Source organism: Strix aluco, chromosome 5, assembly GCF_031877795.1.
Source record: "Strix aluco isolate bStrAlu1 chromosome 5, bStrAlu1.hap1, whole genome shotgun sequence".
NCBI classification, from domain to species: Eukaryota; Metazoa; Chordata; class Aves; order Strigiformes; family Strigidae; genus Strix; species Strix aluco.
Window position 1 is genome coordinate 22,643,019 of NC_133935.1, and position 23,329 is coordinate 22,666,347.

At 38.7% G+C, this 23,329-nt stretch overlaps 1 protein-coding gene across 11 annotated transcripts; it reads right to left on the reverse strand.

Annotated features, from left to right (window-relative positions):
• Positions 1-664: 664 nt before the first annotated feature.
• Positions 665-23,327, reverse strand: RECQL (RecQ like helicase). 11 transcript variants are annotated; one of them, XR_012623493.1, is made up of 16 exons: positions 23,184-23,327; positions 20,990-21,062; positions 19,441-19,638; positions 17,346-17,525; positions 16,373-16,479; positions 15,209-15,407; positions 13,927-14,093; positions 13,311-13,392; positions 12,116-12,264; positions 11,912-12,029; positions 10,120-10,258; positions 9,207-9,298; positions 6,830-7,049; positions 5,817-5,946; positions 5,360-5,607; positions 665-1,086 (listed from the first exon to the last, which is right to left on the reverse strand). XR_012623493.1 is itself a non-coding variant. In XM_074826360.1 (16 exons), exons 3-16 carry the CDS (start codon positions 21,003-21,005, stop codon positions 5,419-5,421), a joined length of 1,986 nt encoding a protein of 661 aa, XP_074682461.1. In that variant the 5' UTR covers positions 21,006-21,062; positions 22,273-22,345; positions 23,184-23,307; the 3' UTR covers positions 665-5,418. The 11 variants fall into 11 exon arrangements, 8 of the variants coding, with proteins under 8 accessions (XP_074682461.1, XP_074682460.1, XP_074682463.1 ...); XR_012623492.1 differs by having other exon boundaries at positions 665-2,385; XR_012623491.1 differs by having other exon boundaries at positions 665-2,481.
• Positions 23,328-23,329: the final 2 nt, after the last annotated feature.

Sequence of the window (23,329 nt, forward strand, 5' to 3'; positions counted from 1 at the left end):
TGATTATATAACCATAAGTACTCCTCAACTGGGAAAAGTAGGAATGGAAAAAAGCTTACACAGAGCCCTCCACTGCAAAAGAACCAAAGTTTTTAACATACCCTGACACTTGCCTGTACTGAAAAACATCAGCTGTTCTGAACTCTTCAAGCACTCCTTCAGGTTTATTTCAACTAAGTTTTTACAGTTAAAACAATCAATAATCTGATAATCTTGTCTAGGCTCCCTTTCCCACAAGAGACTGGACCAGATCTTTCAAGGTCCCTTCACACCTGGGCTGTTCTGCGAGTCTGTTGTCTGAATGTGGAACAGCACTAGGCTGTCTAGAATAGAGTATCACTTTCCTCAAGCCTACTTGCTGTATGAAAATGAGCCTTCCATTATTAGGAAGCTTTTCCTTTTACATGATTAGTCAAATCTAAATATTAAGATGGCAATAGTGTTCTAGCAACTTCTTGAAGTACGTGTGAAAGAACAGAGGTCACATGGTTCTAGGTTGAGAGGAGTTAATAAGGGTAATTTCCTGGTTACTGAATCCACTCCAGCAGCATTTTACAGGCAAGAGGGGCTCAATATGCATCATCTAATTCAGAAGAAATTAGAGGGGAAATCCAGAACCCTAAAGGGCAAGGAAAGGACCACTCGCTCTTATTTGTAACTTCCATATGGTTCAAAGATTCTTTTAATAAATAGCATAACCACGACATCTGCATTTATGAGATTAAGCACTGCTTAAAGGTTAATTGTAAACAAAACCAAAGCACAGCAGTTGTTGCTGCTCAGGAACTGAAAGGGTGGGCAGAAGTGCTCTTCAGGCCTTTCCCCTCAACCCAGCTATTCTTGCTCCCAACTCTGACAAACAGAAGGGGAACTGAAAGCACTGAGTTATCAGTAGCAGCAAAAGCCCTTATTGGTTACCAAACATGACGATTTCAGTAGCAGCTCGTGTTTTTCCAAACTCATCAAGGTAATAGCTCAAGCATTCTTTTTATCATCTATCACTTTGCACCTAGTACACTAAGGTCTTCTCATGTTCAGCCTCAGGTTCTAACAGTGTTCAACTTCAAAATTAAGTTTTCTGCCTTTCTAGCAAAAAAAAAAAAAAAAAGTATCAGTTTCAATCTAATTCCAAACCTCAGAATTAAAATTATACCATAATTTCTGAATGATCCAGTTCCCACTACTTGTGAAACATCTTAATAACTTCTGTCTTTTGTTCTACTCTTACTTTGTAATGCTGAGTGATTTTTACCATCTTTCTTCTCTTGACTATTATAGTTTTGACTAAGCTTGCATTGAACCTGTGATATTATGGAGAAACGCACTCAGTGTTCACCCAGCCAGGTATTGAATTACTGTCAGCCACTCAGCTTTGTGGGATGAGGTAACATAAGAACATTTGCAGCAGTAAGCACTGGCTCTCTCCTACCTTGACAGAACCAAGATGTTATGTGAAAGGAATCATAGGTGATTCCTCCCTAGAGACAGGTTGCTCTTTAAAGTGATGGAGAGACACTACTTTAAGCCACAGGCAAGCAGCAATACACTCCTACAGTTGCTTTCTCTTTTCCATTTCCACAAACAACAGGAACATAAGCAAATGGATAGGTGGAGTAGCAAAGTTTTAAGAGACTAGAATTGAGAAACGTCCCAAAGATTAAGTTTAACGTAGCTCACATTTAGGGCTTAAAGTACACAACCTTCAATGCAGTCATGTTCTAGAGTTTATAGAGCAGAAGAGTATTTCTTGGGTCAACCAGATTCACTTCTAATTAGAACAGAGATCTATAGTTGGAATGTAAGCCAATTCAACATGGGAAGGAGGGGAAAAAGAGAAGTATTTCTTGAGTGGTGTTTTTTCTGTATTTCCCAAATAAAGTATAACTTTTATAAAGGAAAGAACTCAGATCGAGAAAAGTTGTCTTGTTTTTAAACATAAATTTAGCTACTTCTGAAAAGCACAGAAGCGGTAATTTTCTATTTGAATAACAAGCTAGAGAAACCTAGTTCTAAGAGCAACAGATGTATTTTAAAGGGATAAATACATATATTTCACAAGTCTCTACAGGTCAGAAGTAGTGCAGTGTTGTAACAATGCCCTTTTGACATTCTTCTCTAAAGTACACTCAAGTACTCAAATACGCTGTAGCAGGTGTAAGTATTGCAGAAATGGGCCACATCTCTGCTCAAAACTGCAGCGATAGTGACGTCCACGTGGGCTGGAAAAACCACCCCTGGCACAGCAACGGCTTTGACCCACACACGGCTCCGGAGGAAGGGTGCTGCAGCAGCCCGGGGCTCCACAGGTCTGACAGCTCTCCCTGGGGATGGCCACAACCTGGGAGCTCTGCTCTGGCTGCAGGGCCGAACTGCTGCATGAAGAAGCTGTAGGAGGAGGAACAGGAGGTGACAGGGTCTTCACAGAGACGCTGCAGAGCTAAGGACCACCCAAGTTCTGCAAAGGAGGGACCACCCACAACACTGCAAAGGAGGGAAAACCTTGAGACTACCCTCAAAGGAGCAGCGGATAGAGACTCCCACAGGAGCGAAGGCTGGAATCCTCTTGCTTCCAGCAACATAAAAAAAGCTCCTTTTCCACCTGCAGCTCTGCCATTGCAGAGTAGGTACAGTGCCCTGAGAAAGACGAGGATGATGAACTCCACCAAGGGATGCATCAATGTCAGCTGAACCTGAGCCAAGCATCCACACAATGAAGAAAAGGAAGATTACCAGAGAATCCCTCCTGTGGGGGTCAGAGGCCTTCATTACCAGCCTGACTTGGAGACATTGACAGGTTTGTTTCTTACTAAGTGCCCATATCCCAGATGTTGCTCAGTGACTGCATGATTCAGAATTTTAAACTCAACAGAGAAGTGAGGAAGACACAGTAGAACCACTACCCTGGACCTCAGGAGAGTGGATTTCAGCTTGTTCTGGGATGTGCTTGTCAGGATCCCAGGGAAACTGCCCTGGAAGGCAAAGGGGCTCAAGAAGAGCTGCTTGATTTCCAAACCACAACCTCCTCAAAACACAAATGGTCTACTCCTATGTACAGAAGGTTCAGCAAGCATCACAGATAGCCAGCACAGGTGAACAGAGAACTCCTCGGCTAGCTCAAACACAAAAAGGAGGCAGAAGGTACAAGGTATTCAGAACAAGTAGACATTGCCTGAGCATGCAGGGAGGGAGTTAGAAATGTAAGAGCTCAGATAGAGGTGGAACTAGCAAAGGATGTGAAAGGCAGTAAGAGGAGCTTCTGTAAGTACCTTAGCAGCAAAAGGAAGAGTAAGGAAAATATGGTCCCACTTGTCAGAGGGGTAGAGGAGCTGGTGACACAGGACATGGAAAAGACTGAGGTACTCACATTTTTTGCCTCATTTTCACTGGCAAGGTTTTCCCTCAGACCTCCCAGATCCCTGAGCCTACTGACAGTCCACGGGAGTGGAGCATGAAGCATTTTTCCCTTGACTACTAGACTGTTTCTAGATTTGAGGATTTTCAAGACCCTTGTTTCCCTGTTTGTTTTTTTATTTTAAAAACGCACAAAGCAGTAGAGGAAGGTGGAGTTACAGATCACTTAAGCCAATTGGCCATACACAAATCCACAGGACTGGATGGGCTGCACTGAGGGATGCTGAGGAAGCTAGCAGAGGTCAGTGCAAGACTGCTACCACTTCTGAAAGGACTCAGAGACTGGGGGAGGTTCCTGACAACAGGGAAAAGGCAAGTATCTCACATGTCTTCAAAAAGGAGGGTCTAAGGAGTTACATGCCAGTCAGCTTCACCTCAGCCCCCAGAAAAATTAAGAAGCAAATACCTCCCAGAAGACATTTTCAGACACATGGAAGTGATTAGGAACAGCCAGCTAGATCTACCAGAAGCAAAACGCCTGATCAACCAGACTGACCGAGATAACTCCCTGTGTGAATAAGGAAGTAGCAATGGATGTTGCAAACCTTGACTTTAACAAGGCTTTTGACATGATCTCCTATAACTGCCTTACAGCTAAAATTACCAGTGATCTAGACTGGATAAATGTACAAGGTAGGCAGAAAGTTGTCTCGACCACCTGGTTCAAAGAGTTGGGCTCTGTGGTACAAAGTCCAACTGGTAGCCATTTAATAGTGGCAACACTCACAGGTCAATACTGGGGCCAATAAAATTTAGGGTCTTCACTAACAATCCAGGCACAGGGATGGAGTGTGCTCCAGGCAGTGTGCAGATGATACCAAGGTTGGGAGAGCTGTTGATACGCTGGAGGGCAGGGCTGCTATTCAGAGGGAGCTAGACAGGCTGGACACGTGGACTGATGGGGACCTATGAGTTAAAGCCAAAAGCAAAGTCCTGCACCTGGGATGGAGTAATACCATGCAACAGTACAGGCTGGGGCCAGACTGCTTAGAAAGTAGCTTTGCAGAAAAGGACCCAGGTTCCCAGCAGATAACAAGCTGAACATGAATCAGCAGTGTGCCTCTGCAGCACAGATGACAACTGCATAGTAGACTATATTAGCAAGAATATAACCAGTAATTTGGGGGAAAGACTCTTTCTGGGTATTCAGCACTTGTGAGATTACAGCTAGAGTGCTGGTTTAAGTTCTCCATTTCCCAGTAAAAAAAACCATACTGATACACTGCATTGAGTCTAGCAGAGGGCTACCAAGCTGCCTAGCTGTTCAAAGAGGAGAAGCAGGGGTTTAGAGAGGAGAAACAGAGAACTGGATTTCTTCCAGATTAAAAAAGAAGAAAGCCAGCATAGGGGAGGGGGAGTGATTGCTGTGATCTTGCTGTTGTCTTCAACTACCTGATGGAAGGGCATAGCAGCAACAGGGCCAGACACTTCTGAGAAGAGCACAGTGGTAGGACGACAGGCAACAGACAAGTTGCAACACAGGAAATAACAATTAGCTCTAAGAAATGTCATTTTTTCTTTTTTTGGTCACGAAAGTGGTCAAACACTGGAACACGTGCTGAGAGGCATGGTGGAATCTCCATCCTCAAGGATGGTCAAAACTTAACTGGACACAGCCCTGAGAACCCTGTTCCAACCGGACCTGCTTTGAGCAGGAGGTTTGACTAGATGATCTCTGGAAGTCCCTTCCAGCCTGCGTAATTCTGCAATAGTGTTACTATACACTACGCTTCCAAAAGAGATAAAAAGGCAACACGGTGATTATTCACATTTTGCAGTCATTGCTGTACTATAAGATACACACCAGTTATTTTGATATGAAGCATTTTTCCCTTGACTACTAGACTTTTTCTAGATTTGACGGTTTTGAAGATGCTTGTTTCCCTGTTTGTTTTTTATTTTAAAAATGCACAAAAGATATCATTACTAAAACACAAATTGAACTTACACATGGCATTGTCCATGGAGAAGCAAACACGATTAGATCCTAAATGTAGTCTGTCAAACTCAGTCAAGAACAACTGGTTGGTCATCTCCACCTGCCTGAAGCTTAAGCTTCTTTGCTTTTAAGTTAGAACCACAGGTAGGCCGTCTGTGTTCCTGTGACTTCTTCACCACTGAATCTTGGACAGTCTTTGAAATAGTCTGAGCATTTTCTCTGCTTCCTTTTGAATTTGAAGATTGAGACGGTTTGTCCTGTAAGTTATAAACAAGTCTATGAAAATTCTAACACTATTTTCATTCTTTTCCTGTGTTCCCACACAACAGAGAAGATATTTATGAGGTCTATTTTAAATCCTGTTGATTGCATGACTATGAAAAATATACTGAGCAGATACCAAACTATTAAAATAAACTATAATGGAAAAGATATCTATATGGCAAGTCAGTATAGATATAAATACCTTGTAAACACTTTTCTTGTTTGTTATCCCTTCTATAGTTATGACGTGTGCCTCATTTTTCAGCAGACCTGCTTTTGGTCCTATCTTCAGGTAGGATATTGTAGCAAATGCCGTGAAGCTGAAGTCTTCCCTGCATAAATTAAATCAGTGTTATAACAGAAGGTGGGAGACAAAGACAGGCTAGACCATGCAGAGGGGGAATGGGACACATTAACCATTCTGATTGGTGTTCCAATAGCAGCTTGATTCTGCTTTATCTATTCAAGTGGATAGTCAGTTAATTTAGAAAAAGTCTGGTCGACACTTAACATAATTTGGTTTGTGGACCTTTACACACACACAGACATGTTTCAATCAGTTGGAACACATGGAGGAAAATGAGGAAAAAAAGATGTAATAAGTCACCCTCCTAAGAGTATAAATAGTCAGCTACACAAACAGACGCTAAAAAAAATTTGAGACCAAAGTAAAGGGATTAAATATTTGATTTGTACATATTCTTGAAGCTTCTAAAACAGTATAAAAAGACAAAAAACATACCACACAGATAGCCAGGTTACAAGAGAAGCAATGTTGTTATTTTCAGTGTGCTTTCTTAAAATTTCTGAGTACCACTTTCCACATTAGCCAGCCTGTCCTGACTTAGACTCCATCTGGGCAACCCCATTTGCTTTGCTTATCCATGGAAAGTAAATGAGACTCCACATAAACAGCAGACTTCTCCAAAATGAAGTCTGCTGCAGATTTAAAGGTTCAATCTGAATAGAGAAGATGCCAGCTTTTTAACGTTGCAAGACATGCAGCATTTCAAATGTTCCTCCAATTTTTGTTTTAACATTTTGAAGTAGAAATATAGTAATCTTTCAAGGTTTTTTTAAATACATTAAATGCATCTGAAATAAAGGCTAAAAATGAGACTACAGAATTTATCCATTAATACTATACAGAAGTAACACGAGAGTAAAGACAAATGACTACTAGATGTTAAAAAAAGTAGTCATCATCTTACGTACTTCAGATACTGCTGCAGTAGTAAATGGGCAATAATTCTCTCCAGTTCCTCTCGAGGATGCTTTGGTGAAGTAACTTCAGCCACCCTGAATTTTGATACACCTTTCCCAGACCATGCGTCGATTAATTTCAGTGGGGTGAGTTTCTCACTCATGTTTTCAGCTTGCTCAAGTATCTTGATTAGGTCCCTGCAGTATCCTGTTATATCCATTTCCTCACACGCTACAAATAGCAGGGAAGTAATATTTAAACAGCAAATTATTTATAGTTATTTAGATAGTATCCATATATACATCAGACGTATACATATATATGCACTTTTATCTATTTACAGATTTGTGTATCTATAAATATATATCAATGTGCCATATAATAGCAATGTTTTTTTTGTTTTGATTTTAAACTATAACTTAAAAAATAAAGCTGTAACTTTCCCTTTGTCAAATTAGGATGTATTTGTACTCAAACTTACATTTATCTTTCTACTTCATTATTAAAACTCCAAACCTCCAAACACTTTTACCTGTATTTAATGTTACAAACCCTACAAATTACTTCAAAGAAGCATTTACAAAGCATAAAATTTGTAAGGTAGCTACTATGTTACTCTGCAGCTAGATTCCTTTTCCTCACCCATAATGTTTATTATGGAAAGATTAGAGAGCAAAGAGGAATTGAAGAATATATGCGAGACATTTCTTGTCTGAAGACACTTATGAACTAAATGAGACAGAAAAAAGTATTCATTTAGTGATATAAAGTAGTTCATCATGAATAATTATTGCAAGCACTAACACATCCATGTAGTACATAATGATCATGCTTCTACTGCATGATCAGATCATGGCATAGCATTACCCCAACTGCCTCCTCCAAAACCAAGAAGTACTGAAAAACTAGTACTACTGCTAGGTTTCCTCAGATCTTGCTTATATATCAAAAGGCCCTGAGGGTAAACCAGCAGTACACAGGATATATTTCAACTATATTTCACCACATGGCTCCTGTAAGTCTTGGGTACAAGCCAGCTCCATGCTCTTTCTCAACCTCTGATCCCAGTATAAATTTCAACTAAGCCCTGTTTCCAACTAGAAGATAACAATACATTGTTACTTGCATGATTTTGCAAAACAGTTTTATTATATAGATATAATTAACTGTATAAATACATAAAGAAGTTAAATATCTTTGCTTTGTCTACTTTATCCCCCCCCAAAATGTACAGGGAAGTAAAGTCTAGTTATGAGAACAGCTTTGAATACAGAGTGGTTCCTAAGTTTTTCAAGTGTTAATCACTACATTATCCAAACACTTTGCAACAGATATGTGGTACGAGAAGATAATATTTTCCACTTATTACAAGAAGTCACCTGGTCCTCAAATTTAAGGTGGGTTTGTGTGTCCAGTCAGAGATGCCCAAAACCAACTTTTTCTCAGCACTCTTTTCAGAGCTTTCTGGCTTTATATGGGGTTTCCTATGTCTAAACCACAGCTTTCACTTAGCAAGTGCAGCAACAGATACTTTGTGCATCTTCAGAGACTTAACAGCTTTCTGGATGGGCACCAAAAATGACAGTTAAAGCAGGCAATGATCATTTAAGCTAGCTACCCAACACTGCCCAGGATGTTTGTGGGCAAAGCAGCAAAAGAACTTATGTCCCAGAACCACACTCTACTGAAACTACCCTCCTTTAGCACGCAGCAGGTCTTGTTTCAGCTTACCTCCCAGGTTCCCTCTATGTCTGGCCCATATGCCTTTCCTCTTATGATCCCAACTTTCTCCCAAAGGAAGAGCACACACTAGACAGACATTGTGCTGTTAGAGCTAACACACAGCAAAATCCTGAATTAGCGTGCTCAGTGGTTCTGCACAACTGTCACACACAGTCCTGACACAGGTATGTCTCATGAGCATGCATCGCTGAAATCCTTTGAGATTTCACCAAGCAAGTTGTAAGAGGACATGTGCAAACTGTGCCTTCTTAGACCCTGAGCATGAAGTTTGGCATGCAGAGAGCAAGACACTTCTTCTCAAAACAAGGCTTTCATACCCAAACAAATCCTGAAACAAAACCCAACACATACCAAAATCTTTTTAAAACAAGTAAGCTAATCTCCCCCTTGCCCCAGCTTCACTTTTGGGAATGGGTGAAGGGCTGAGCATGAAAGATACCAAAGTGTTTGGCCTCAGGCAAAAAGCCAAACTAGGAAGTATCCTGCAAAACACCCTGAACTTGGCAACACTAAGCCACTGAAAACTGATGTTCGTAACAAAATTTGCACCTTGGAAACAGGCAGTATTACCAGCACACTTTACAGAAGTTGCTCACAGTTTGTCTTCATGTTCTCTGCCCTTGGTTATAAAACCAATTTACTTACAGTTCTCTCTACAGCAGTTATCACACATTCTGTTGCAGTTTGCAGAATCCCATACTTCATCAAAATGATGGGCAATGAGGACCCGGCGACATCTGAAAGAACAGAGAGCAAAGAGGGACTATAGAATATAAGTGTATACACCTGTGTTGTAAGTCATGAAAGGGGCAAAAAGAAGGTCCCTTGGCTCAATTCATATCTTAAAACAAGCATGAATTATAAATAAATATATAATGTTTATTATAAATAAAATAAATACTGCAACACAGTATTCCCTGTCAGTTATGTTAAAAGGAATAACTAGTAGCTTTTAGTAACAGTAAACACTGCTGTAGGAACAGTTTGGTTAAAGCAGAAAAGTAAGTATAATCTGCAGTTTCAATAGAATGAAAAAATCATCAAAATATAAACTAATTCTTAGACTGAGGCCAACAAAAGCTATACTGAATGCATGAGTTGTCCACACATAGAGGTGTTTTCCATGAAGTATTCCAAATAGTGCAGCAGATGAAGCATTAAACACATGTGGATTCCTGTATGGCCATTAAACACTGGTACCTTACAGTGAAAGACAAAGCATTCCATTTTTTGCTCTGAATGGGATTTGAAATCCAGACAATGTTTGTTGACAGATATTTCACTTCAACATAACTGCTTCCAGAACTTTATCCTGAAGCGGGCAAGTAACACACCAACATTCAGTTATGTGCAAGAGTACATGTGCTGAGCGGTCAAACCACAAACTCCAAACTCAAGATTCTCTTACAATAGTAATGTTTCTATAGCATGGTGGGTGTTTTGTTTTGTTGCTGTTTTTGTGGGTGGTTTTCTTGGTTTTGTTTCAAATGCCCTCTAAAAAACCCAACAAAATTAGCCTATTTAAAAACTAAGCAACCGAGCCACTCCAGTAACTTACTTGTTCATATTTTGGCAGTAAGACACCATATCATACAGCTTCTCTTGCCCTACATTTTCCATCACTACCATAGAACTGATTCTGAATATATCTCCAAAACCATAATACAAAATGCAGTCAGCTTTTTGGTCATCTCTACCTGCAATGCATAAAAACAAGCAAAAAATTTAGAAGAGATTTAAGCATAGCATTTTCTGGTACAAATTCCACTCTTACCTGCATGGGCTTCTGCAGCCCCTATGTAGAGAGTGCATAACTGTACAGAGTATCAAGCATAACATATTAGCCAATAGAACATAGCATGATACAGACTAGAAATAAAAGAGATTTAGAAGAGTCTTCTACAAGTACAGAATCAAGCAAACTTAACTATTAGTGTCTAACAACTAACAACTAGTCAAACAACTAAAATATTAGTGTCATACAGTAAGTCAGTGCAATTACTATTTTCTCACCCTAACACCTCTTGGAAAATCCCAGCCAAATACATCTTGAAGCCTAATTCTTATTTCATTTAAAGACACTGTGAGCTTCAAATACCTTATTAGGTATTCATGGTAATAAATTAAGAGAGAATTAGGTATGATTTAACAAAATATTCCATTTAAAATCAACTGTGCCTTCTACAGCTGAAATTCCTTCATCTCTTACTTCCAGTTGCCCCCCACTCCCAGTGATGTGCTGATGGGTGCCCTCCTGCTGTTTACAAGATCCAGAGAGCAGACAAGGCCTAAAAAACCTAAACTTTTAAAAAAGTTTAACATATAACAGAAAGGAACTACTTCACTTGGATGGGCAGCCAAGGGGAAAAAGGAAGGTTACATAAGCTAAGTAGTATGTTCAGGCAAATGAGTAGCAGTGGTTAATTAATCCCTCCCCAGAAGAATCTCATTTAAATCGAGTTATGAAAAAGAAACACAAAAGCTTGCTTTAATCATCCCAAGTTGATGAACATTGTGAAACAACATTTCAGCACCTACATGGCCCTTGTCTCACCACGTCAGTATTTACACTTCCCGTTACCTCCAGCACTATCTAGAAGTAATGAGGTTCTAGGGTAAGCAGATACAAACTCCCACAAACTTTGATGACTGTTGTATTTTTTAGGCCAGCATTAAGGCCAATTTCTATCACACAAGCATAGTTAAAATTTCAACCAGTTGCCTCTCAAGGTCCTTAAAAGGCCTTCCTCCACATAGATTCAAATCTGTCTTTGAAAAAGTAATAATCCACAAGGTCAAAACACCAAGTCAAACCAACACATCACAAAACCCTTTTTTAGCTGTAACAGCTATTTAGTGTTGCTATATATTGATCAATCTTTAAAATTCCCCACTCCCAACTCCCCACCCTACTTGTATTTCTGTGGCCACTGAAATTCATACAGCAATTAGTGATCATCTAGAGACAATCTGAGCAAATCACACATCCCAGTTGCTATGCCAAGGAAGAAAAAAAAAAAATCCTTTCTGTAACACATACCCTGTCAATGTCATGTTATGAAATTATTCTGGTAAGCTACAGATGTCACAAAAATCAAGTAATTAAAAAAATGCTGAGTAAAGGGCTAGATACCCAGTTATTCTTTGCTACACTGCAGTACAGAAGTCTGAGATCATGAACATTGTTTACAATTTGCTTTAAAGCCTCTTTACAGAGGCAGAGTGGCATTATACACTTTGGAACCTGTCTCAAAGACAAGACACTTTGCACAAATGGCTGAAATCAAAGTACAATTTTATTGTTTTAAACGGATGGAAATGGTGACTGCAAAAGCCATTTCCTACAATACCTGCACGTCCACTCTCTTGGTAATAGTTCTCCATGGATTTGCTCATAGAATGATGAATTACAAACCTCACATCAGGTTTATCAATTCCCATGCCAAAAGCAACAGTCGCCACTACAACCTAAAAAAAAGATTAAGAAACCATCAAGGTACCAAAACACAATTTGTTTAAATGAGACATAAGTCTATGAAAAGTATCTACTTCACCTGGATTTGATTTGCTGCCCATCCTTTATGAATCTTGGTCTTATATTTAGCATCCATGTTTGCATGGTAAGTCCCTGCCTTGATTCCCAGTTTCTGCAAACTCACAGTAACTTGCTCAGAATCCTTCTGAGAAAAACAGTAAACAATCCCTGCACAAAAGTGAAAGATGCCTTATTGTAATGTCTTAGCAAAAAAAACCCAAGCCCCAATACTTAAAAACAACTTTGAAAATTTTATTAATTTAAATAAATAAAAAACAGTAAACAATTTTTGTGCCTCTTCAGCCTGCAGTATTGGTAGCCATGAAGGGAACTTCAATTATCAGCTTTGACTTGTAGGCTAAAGAGAAAATATGGGTGCCAATCCACATAATCATGGAAGTATTCTATTAATGTTGAAGGAGGACAATGGCTGTTAACGCTTATGTAAAGGAATGCTGTTGCTTATGACATCTCACCAAAGGTTTCAGATAAATCTGGTTTTTGTCATTAGTCAGTCTGGGCTAAGTCAAGGATTACACACAAAGCCATGAGATTTGTGATCATCTCAGCACAGTTTGTACTTGGGGAGCTGCTTATCACAGCCACAGAGTTCCACTGCAGAGACAGACTGCTGCTCTGGAAAATTGGGTTCTGTTGCCTTTGTAATATGGCTCTCCTCTTTATTTGCCCTACATAATTTACTGATTACACGAAGTCCAACTTTTACAGTTCTGTTTTCATCATAAAAGTGCAATTCATGCCACCACACACTCATTATGGGCACTGAATAATACATGAATCTTATGATCAAATATGAAAAAGAAATGTTAAAGATAGTAAGTATCCTGACACATAGATACTAAATGACATATGTGTGATCTAAGAAAATACAGATAACCTTTTCTGAGCCTTGTTTTTACAATCTTAAAAATTGCTATTATTCTTATGTATGTAAACATTGTTCTATATACATCAACATTGTATTTCATACTTCAGAAGATATAATAAACTGTAAAGACATTTAAACACTAATGAATGGAAAGAGTAATTATTCAAAGTACCAATCTTGTTAATTTCTTCTAATGCTGGATGTTTAGTCTATGGTGAAGGTAGAATTTCTCTACGCTTTTCAGAATCACTTGAAACCATCCCTGTAACACTGAATATTATAAAAAAATAACATGGTCTTTTTTTTTTTTCTCCACACTTTTTACCTGAGAGTCCTTTGTATCTTCCATTAATGATCTTAACTATGTCCTCAATGAAATCTTCATTATTTGAAGGCTTATGTCGAACCTCAAAAACATAATAAACACATGCCAGAGAGTTCTTCAAGTGGGCACACAATCTGTCAAATGATCCTATTATTCTACTCCTTCCAGTACAATAAACACAATTATTCTGTCATTTGTGTAGTAAGATTACATCTCAAAAATCCATAGAAAGAAAAGACACAAGTTTTTCCATGAAGAACATTAAAAGCAGCTGTGGTCAAACTGAAAATAAAATACAACACAGAATTCACAACTTTTTGCAATCATATGACTTATTTTCCAACAGTTTGGAAGCAGTCTGAGCCTGCTACCTATCTCTGCCCTATACACAGCCCTATCTGCTAAGCCTTGCTCACAAAGACAGAGCAGCCCAAGTTCCTCTGCAGATGACAGCAAGTTCAGTAAGATGAAGTCATGAAAGAACACCGTCATTCAGTTGAAAAGCTGTTTATTATTAAAATGTATAAATGAAAATCTACTCTAAAATTCATCAACTGTAACCTGCAGAAGATAATACGACTGTGATGCAGCCAAACAAACAGGTAGTAAAACATACCTCATAGTAAAGACTGGGCCGGTTGAAAGATGCAGTAAAGGTAATGCACTTCTGAACATGCAAAATTTTCTGAGCATCCTTTAAAACATGATTTGTAGCAGTTGCTGTCAATCCAATCAAGGGAGCATTGGGAAACTGTCTTTTCAAGATACCAAGAGACTTGTAGTCTAAGCAAGAAAACAAAAAGGGGAAAGAGAAAGATTTCTCATACCATAGATCCAAAGTTAAAAAAGATATTAATGTAGATAGCATTCAATGGGGTAATACTGCAATAAATGCTGTTAATGACCAATTTACTACAGAACTAATTTATACATCCAAATGAAGTAATAAAAAGGTTGCACTTATCAAAATAGATGCTTTGTCTTCTAATTAAATTTTCTAAAAGCAGACACAATTCGGAAGGCAAAATATATTGAAACAAAAGTTCTTAAAAAGTTAGAAAAATATAAGTGGCATTGTAGTAACCAACATTCAAGTTATTTTGCAGGTCTGTTTTTACAAACAGCTTGTCAGTAAACACAGCTTTGCTAATAAACGAGCAATGTAGAATTTGGATACATAGACCAGACTGTACTAAGGAAAGATTTTAAGGGCTCAGTGCTGACAATCACTTGCTGCCTCAGAACAGAAATGCAGATAGAGGTTCATATCCAAACTCCACATTGTCGGTTTAACTGGCATGGCTCTTTGCTCAGATACTACATTTTAACAAAACCACAAAGGTTGACTTTACAGTTACTATTGCTTCAAATCAGGTTTTCTTTCAAAGGCAGAGAGACAGTAACCAGGAAATAACAGTCTTCTTCAACACTTTCCCTGCAAGTCAAGGTCATTTGTTTCAACTTGTTTTAGAAGCAATTAAAATGTATCTCATGAACTTACAACATGCTCTACGTCTGTCACCCAGTGTTAGGGAGCAGTGTACAGAATGACACTTTTTCCTGTAGCAGTAGATTAAGGATGACTGTACTGTTCATACTAAAGATGGCAGCCAAAAATACTCGCTTTATTAAGCTCAAATTAAACTGATTTAAGAGTTTTTCAGAATACTGATAGCAAAATCAACATTGAAATCACCCCCATTTGCATGAACTTAGCTCCTGGACAAGGTTGTCGTTATTTGTGAATTAAATTTAAAGTCCTTGAGCTAACACAGGTATTTGCCATACACTAAGTATTTACTTAACACATGAAGAAAGCACCTGGCTTTATTGCAGGCCTAACACATTATTTATTGGTGCCTGAATAACACTGCAAACTAGATTTCTAATGAGCATACCAGGCCTGAAGTCATGGCCCCATTGACTACAGCAATGGACCTCATCTACAGCAATGCGAGCAAGACGGCCTGCTTGATAAGCTTTCTCTAGCTTTGACATGAACATTTTGCTTTTTGCAATCTTCTCCGGGGTCACATAAATGAGCTTCAGCTGCGAATTTCTGTCTAGCATTTCGGTATGAACCCACTTCACATGTTCCTGTTCAAAACAAAAGGAGAAGTCAGGGACTAACAAAGTAGGGCAACACACTGAAGTTGCTTAGTGCCAAGATTCTTAAGAGTAAATTCATAGAGGGTAATTAACAGAGACTGGCAAACTGTTACATAGTATTTACCACTACTATAAATCTTTGTGGATGATCATTCTATATAAAATGTTAATTCTAATACTTGGAAAATCTGTCACAGAACTTTGAAAAAACAAACTACTGAACATTAGTCTTTGCTTCATCATGTGGTATCAGTATTTTCCCAATAAACTATAATGCACCAAACATGCCTGTGGTACTACAAGTGTAAAAGAATTTTTTTTTTTTTTTTTTTTTTTAAAAACACACAACTTAGTCTTTATTACTAAGTTTTCAAAGTGCTCTACCTCAAAGAAGATTCCAAGTTTGGCACACTGCATCAAGCCACTAACGTATTAAATCCAGTGTCACACAGCCTTCTGGTATTCAGGAAAATATATTTCACTGTAAAAAGCAACTGACTAATAACAGACTGGGAAATAAGTTGCTTCTTAGCCTCTAGATCAAACAGGTTAGCATCCTAAAGTAAAATAAATAATTATATGTAAAAGCCTGCACTGCTCAACATGTTACTAATGGACAAAAATCACATACTCCAACCTTTTAAGTCTAGAAACTCAGTAAAAATCTACAACACACACCAGCCAGACATAGTTCACATCTTCTAAACAGCCCCATGAAATCTATTTATTCCATGAAAGGTGTTGGTTTACATGTGTTCTTATCATTAAAACAAGAATGCAAGATACTTATTCACATTATCCATATCACAGCATGTAGCTGTCAAGATACTGTTGATAGAATGGCATTAGCTGATAAAACTATGTCATTCATTCAATATTCAGAAATAACACACACAGGCAAGACATCGGCATATACACCACAAAACCCATGAAGACTTGGCAGTTAAACATACCTTACTGCTTGAGGCATTTAATAAAGTTGCAGAAATACCAAGCTGTTCCAAAACCATGAGCTGATCTTCCATAAGTGATATCAAAGGACATATCACAAGTGTGAAACCTGTAACAATCAATCATTGTGCAAACTGAACTGTTTAGATGCCACAAATATCTCTTCTAATACTTTTTACTAATGTTATCAGCCTTGTTCTGAAGGACCCGCCAAACATGAGCTTAAGCTTTATACACAGTAGCAGATTCCCCTCCTAGATAGCTGATAAGTGAGTGCTAGGTCACACAGGGATACTTTTTATCAACCACCTGTGACATGCACCTTCTCTTAGAATCCAGACCACAAACAACTGAGCTGCAACAGAGTATAAGAACTAATATACAAACCAAAGAAAGTTGGATCCACATCTGTGGCATGAGGTGCTAATTTACCACACAACTAGGCAATGCTAGGCATTGGTAAATCTGGACTTTGTAAATAAGTAAACTTCCACGCAATTGGATGGGTTATTTAAAAAAAAAAAAATTCTTAAAAGCTAAAACTGGATACTTACTAATAAAAATTAATACACGAAGTGTCTCCAAAATAATCTGAAGCTAAAACTTTAGAGCAGTACAGACAAATAACAAATATCCATACTTAAATAATTTACAGTCCGTATATTGAATTAAAAGGGAAAGAAAAAAAAATAGTGACAAACCTTTAAAAAATTCTTTCAGCATTTAATATCATAACATATTGAAATGAACCTAGATAAATTATTTAAATCTAAATCACATCTAACAGGCACATCTATTTTAAAGCTGCTACTGCATCTTCAGAGAAAATAAAGAGAGCAAAGCAAATATTTCTAGTAAATCTTTCTCTCATATCTTTGCTCTTTTTTCCCCCCTACTGGTTAATTCTCCAAATAACTATAAAAGGGAGAAAATAAATCCAATTGCTTATATATGACCTTTTCTTCGCTTACATACCATCAGAACAGACAGCTGGTAACTGATAGCAAAGGCTCTTTCCACCACCTGTAGGCATGACAAGAAATATATCCTTTCCCGCCATTGCAGCATTTACTGTTTCAAGTTGCAAGGACCTAAATTTCTGGAGTTTAAACTTGTCCTGCAGTGCAATTTTTATCTTCTCATACCATGGAAAATCTGTTAAGGGAAAAAAACAAACACGTTTCATAACCAAGTTAAAATATAATAAGGAATGGCAATTTACATGTACTGTAACTAAATCTGGAAGCAACACAATTTTAGATCTAGGAAAGTGTTCAAAGATTCAAGAATGGCACACAAAAAGCTACACACAACCTGAGTCTTTATAAACTAATTTCCAAGGTGGACCTCTGAAAACCCTAGGAAATGTAAACATAATCCACCTCCAGACTAAAGGCTCTCATCACACATAAATGTGAACTAATGCTAAAAACTCACAAGCAGATTAAGATCTTCAAAGTGCTAATGATCAAGTTAACCAGATAGTCCAAAAATAAATGGAAATAAGAAGCGCAGCCAGTCACTAAGACCTACAATAGTCTCACTACTAAGCTGCCCAAATGCTTCCCTGACACAAATGCAGTAATTACAAATAGTATAACGAAGGCAAGGCTACCGTTTTTTCCATATATTTGAGAGATAATAAGCATTTTTTTAAAAAGAAAAAAGGGGCGGGGGAAGTTTAAACTTCCTCAAAATAATCACCCCAATGTATTTAGCTTTTTTTAAATAGCTTTTTCTTTTCTTCAATAAAGAGCTAAAGACTACATCATTTAAAGGATAATACTGTAAAAAACTTAAATTTCAGATGCATCAGGAAGCATATTAACCATTCTCCTATTATTAAAATTAGAATGCAGAAGAACTGTGGGAACTCCAGGGTACACCACATGCAATGCAAGAATAAATTTCGGGACTTGAGGTGACATTGCTTCCTAATTTACAAAGATCACAGCCAAGATCCAAGCCTCTCTGAAACCAAAAAAAGCCACCCACTAACTTCAGTGAGTTTTATACTGAGACCAAATTTAGCTACTGCTCTTATTCAACATGTACACAGCATCTGATTGCAAAGATGTTAGTTTTTAAAGCATAGGAGGAGAGGATTAGGCACAAAATCACCCAAAACAAATCAATGCGTTCAATAGCATCAATTTGCAATTATAAAGTATCAGTGTCCTTACATATGCATAATACTTTTCTCAAACACAAACAAATATGGATTAGGCCACGGAACTAATTTCACTTTTAAGAAAGCCAAAAAAGAGAATACATGCAATACATACAGGCAGAAACTAACAATGTATCTCCAAATTGCAAGTGAAGTAAAAAAAGGAGGAGGAAAACAAAACAAAACAAAAGATACCTGAATTGAATTTGGCTAGGCATAACATGATCAAGACCCACCAACCATCCAGGACTTCCATTAGTGTTTAACTGGAAAGACAGGGCTTCCAAAAGAACAGTAGCCTTCACACCACCATGGGGCCCTTGGCACTTGGGCTAACTTTACCATATTAATGTATTCTACGTTAACTTTGGCAGTCAGCATCCATCTAATCTGCATAATTTGGTGAGATGGTGGGGCTACATAATCCATGGCAGACACAACCAACATCCTGCCCACTCAAGCAAGAAGAAACACAAAGACAGCAAGAAGTAACTTTGAGAATGCAAGACTGTTATTGTCAAATCCTGAAAATACACACAGCAATTATTTTTAGAACATAAACAAACAGGGAATATGAATATTGCAATATATCCAGATTTACTCTGGGATTCTTACAGCAAATCAAATCAACTTGTGACTTTGCAACAAGAAAGAATAAAAGTAGTTGTAACAGGCCATTCTTGTGATAATTCTGCCCTGAACAACTCAGATTAGTATTTAGGAATGTCCAGGGAGTTAAGTACAAATATTACCCTATGTAATTAAGATGGCAGGTCACTCAGCTGAACAAAATGAAATAGGAAAATATCATGATCCAAATAAAACTCTATACAAACACATTTTTCCTTTACTGGATTAGTTTACTTCTGTGTTAGAATATTCGAATTTAACTCTGCAAACCTTTTTTGTTCCATGCCTCGGCTGAGGTTTCAGTGTCTTTACTTCCGCCTGCCTCTAAGTCTCCTGAGGACTGCTTTATCAGACTTTTTACCCTCATCTTCTTTTGAAGGAGTTCCTGCTGTTTATCCACAAGCTCCTGAATCTGAATCTCCACTGCCTGCAGCTCATTTTCAATGGAAACCAGTACCTCCTCTAGCACTGAAGGGAAAAACAAGGTGAAGACAGAATAGAGACTACAGTAAATTGCTAATCCCACTTTTAAAGAATACTTTATTTCATTTGTTGATTGAAAACAATCAAAATTAAACACAAACCAAAAGCATCTAGACAAAGTCAGCCCAAGATTTTAGCATCTATTATTATATTTGCCATGTAAAAATACTTAGCAATTTCTTATATACATATACATGTGTCATATATACACAGGTATACTGTAAGTTGTCATCTCCAATATGGTGTATGAGAAATATGCAACACTATCATCGCGTGAGTTGATTAATAGAGAAAAAATGTATCACAATCCAGTTTCTCAAAAGCAGTACCTCTCCAGAGAAACACTTGAAACTATTTTCTTTTCTGCAGATGCATGTTAAGCAGTGAGAAGCATACTGCATCAGCCCTGACATTAAAGCTGGAAGTGTTACGATGAAGACAAGTACTGCAGCCAGTTCCAAGGTGAGCATAACATTAGAACATTTTTAATAGGAAGCATTTACATGTGAGAAGCAATATTAACCTCAGTAAGTAAAGCTCTTCTGAAGATGGAAATAGGGACATTAGCAAAAAACTGCATTTCATGCACACAGATCTCCCTCCTATGCAGAACCAGAGGATCTGCTGAACATCGAGGTCTGAACACAAAGAACAAAAGCTTTTACAAGCACAAGCCATTCTTCAGACCTGGAAAAAAAAAATGAAGCAAATATTCCCCAGAAGCATGGGTTACATAAGTGGATCTTTGGCAGGAATTTGCCTCTTTACATCCTAATATCCATCTGTGTGAATTACAGATTGTGCTCTAGAACCCAGTCTCCAGGGTTTAAAAGAATAACTAACACATACCACAGCATGCCAAGTGTATACTACTATTTCAGAGCCAGGTCAGAAAAGCATAACAAGAAATGTCTTCCTGCCCCCAGCCCCACAAAATAACAGATTTTTGCCCAAGCATACCAGATACAATAATCTTCTTATGGAACACAAGTGTATGATATGGAAAAATATAATCCTCATTACAAATGGTACAAAATGGGTATACTTGACTTCCTAAATGCCCGCTGTTACTCAGCATGAAAGAGTTGAAATATGAAGTATATTTTCAAAATATTGAAACCCAAGTAATTTCCTTGACTAATCTGCTTTTGTTTTAGTTTTTATCTAAGAAACAAAAACTTATCCCATAAAAGAACTTTTTCTTCAAATCTGGTCTAATAACATAGACCCCACAAACTTTTCTGCATACATTAAATTCATATAAATAATAATTAATAACACCAGCTGAGTGCATCTGTTAGCAAAATTAACATATCAGATACTAATTTTGGATTACCTGCAACAGCTGACATCCTTGGAGATCAGAGAATGTTATCCTTAGGAGATCTTACTTAAGCAAACAACTGTCCCTAAGAATAAAATCAAATAAATAAAAAAGAAAAATGATTTAATGAGTAATCCTTCTAAACAGAACAAATTTCCTGCAAGAAATTCTTCATTGAGGTTTTAATATAACAGTTAAGTACTTGTTCATTTAATCTACCTATATAAATAGGCCCAACTAGATGACAATGCACTTTTTCCCCTCTGCAAAAATGACAGATACCAACTCACAACCAGTTCCTAAGGCTATAGCTTGCCAGCCTTCTAGATGAAAACAAGTGAATTTTGACCAACTCATAAATTTTCTGAGAGGCATAGTCTAATATACACCAGCCATTCACCTACCTTTGACTTATTTTTTTTTCTTTCATCTCTTCAAAAACTATTTTATAAAAAAATCTGAACAAATTATATCGTGCCCCTTAGAAAAGCAGCCACTATAACACCTAGAGGATCTTCTAGGGGGAAGTGGAAAGGTAGTTTGGTTCAGAGAAGGGGGAGTGGGTCTGATTAGATCATCAGGAAGATGAACTTAGAATTCTATTTATTGGTTAATTTTCTGAACAACATTTTTTGTCATATTATATGCTAATAATACAAAACTCAAGAAACTTGGTATTCTCTCATTCTTGTTGAATTCTGAACTATTTATTGTATACATGGGAGCCAAATCTGAGGGAGTGTGAAAGGGCAGAAATTCAGCAGACCCTCACTATAAGCTGATCCTAACATAACAAATATTTTACTGCGTTCCTAGAAATGGGGGGGAAGTATACATAAAAAAGAACATGTGAATAAAACACTGACTTTGCCAGAAAAGGTTATAATTAAAAGTAAGATAAAGGTCCACACTTCAGAAAGAAGTTGATAATGGTATGAAATAACTCAGCAGTGTCCAGGCCACCCACATAACTTGAGTTACACAGTTCTGTCTTTATACCACCTGTCACTTGCATAAAAGTATTTGGAAATATTAGTCTCCTCAAAATACAGAGTAACTAGGGACAGACAGAAACATCAGTAGATGTGGAACAGACACAGTGTAAGTACAATACACTTCTATTCCCCACAGTAAACACAAGCCTCATATCACTAGGCTCAGGAAACATAAACCATTTTCTTATCCAAGGAATGAGGAGAAAATTAAAATTACCTATGAAAGTTTCTCTATATACTGCTAAAGTTCCACAGATCTTTAGTTTAGCTCCTGTCTCTAAAAGTAGTAGCTCAGCATACCTTGTAACTGATTCTACACCACCACGGACAACAAAGATCCCAATTACCATTCGATTCCTCAAAAATGCAGCTCCTAAGAAAGCAAATAATGATGAACTCATATCTTATAAACCACAGCGGACAAAAGGCAAGCGTAAGCATCTTGCCCATTAGGCAGTTTTACCCCACTGTAAAAACAGCTGAATTCCTGTGAATTCACCCCATTACAGCCTTTTCTAAATAGCCCTCTAGTGGAGGGAAAAAAGGCCTCTAACCTGGCCATGCCTAAAACAGACAGATTATCAACCAGCATCACTTCCCACTCTGCATAATTTAAATCAGTGTGCCAGCACTGTAAGTTTTCTTACCCTACCTTCTATCCAGCCTCCGGATTACAGCTCTTCACTAACTCTAAGAAGTGACTGATGCTACTAGAGCGTTATCAGATAAAGAACCGTTAAAATTAAGGAATAAAACCACCAATAATTGCACAAGCATGGTATGCCATCTTAGCGGTTAGTTCAACCGGGTAAAAAAATAAGCCCCCGTCCATCCATACAACCCTGAGAAGCCACCTTAAAAAAAAAGTCATCGGGAGGGGTGGGGAACCAGCCAAACCAGCAGCAGGGCCTTTACCGCGGCCGTCTCAGCATCCGTCCTCTGCAGGCCCACCGCCAGCCGCGGGCACGAAAGGCGCGGAGTGCCCGCCTCACCGCGGCGGCCCCCACCCCCAGCGACCCCGTCCCGACCTGCCAGGCGGGCTGGCGGCGGCAGAAGGAGAGGGACGGCGGCTGCCGGGGCCACAAGGGCGGCGGCTGAGGCGGCCGGCAGAGCCCTGCGGCCGGCGGCCTAGGCCCCTCCCACGCGAGGACGGCAGCCCGGCGCACGCCGCCCCCCGCCCCAGCGGCTACGGCCGAGGCGCGCGCTCCCACCTGGACAGCCGGCCCCGCTGCCGGCCCCGCTCCGCCAATCGCCAGGAAGGGCGCGAGGCAGCAGTGGCCACGCGCGCCCCGCCTCCCCCAAGGGGCAGCGGCCCCGCCAGGCCGCCGGCCGCTGTGATGGGAGCAGAGAGGCGGGC

What these genes read in the sequence shown, in the direction of transcription:
- RECQL (XM_074826359.1), bottom strand. An exon ending in CGAGGCATGGAACAAAAAAG is followed by an intron (nt 17,526 to 19,440) that starts GTTTGCAGAGTT and finishes TTCCCTTAACAG; the next exon opens with ATTTTCCATGGTATGAGAAG. An exon ending in TACTGCCAAAATATGAACAA is followed by an intron (nt 9,299 to 10,119) that starts GTAAGTTACTGG and finishes CTGTTCTTTCAG; the next exon opens with ATGTCGCCGGGTCCTCATTG.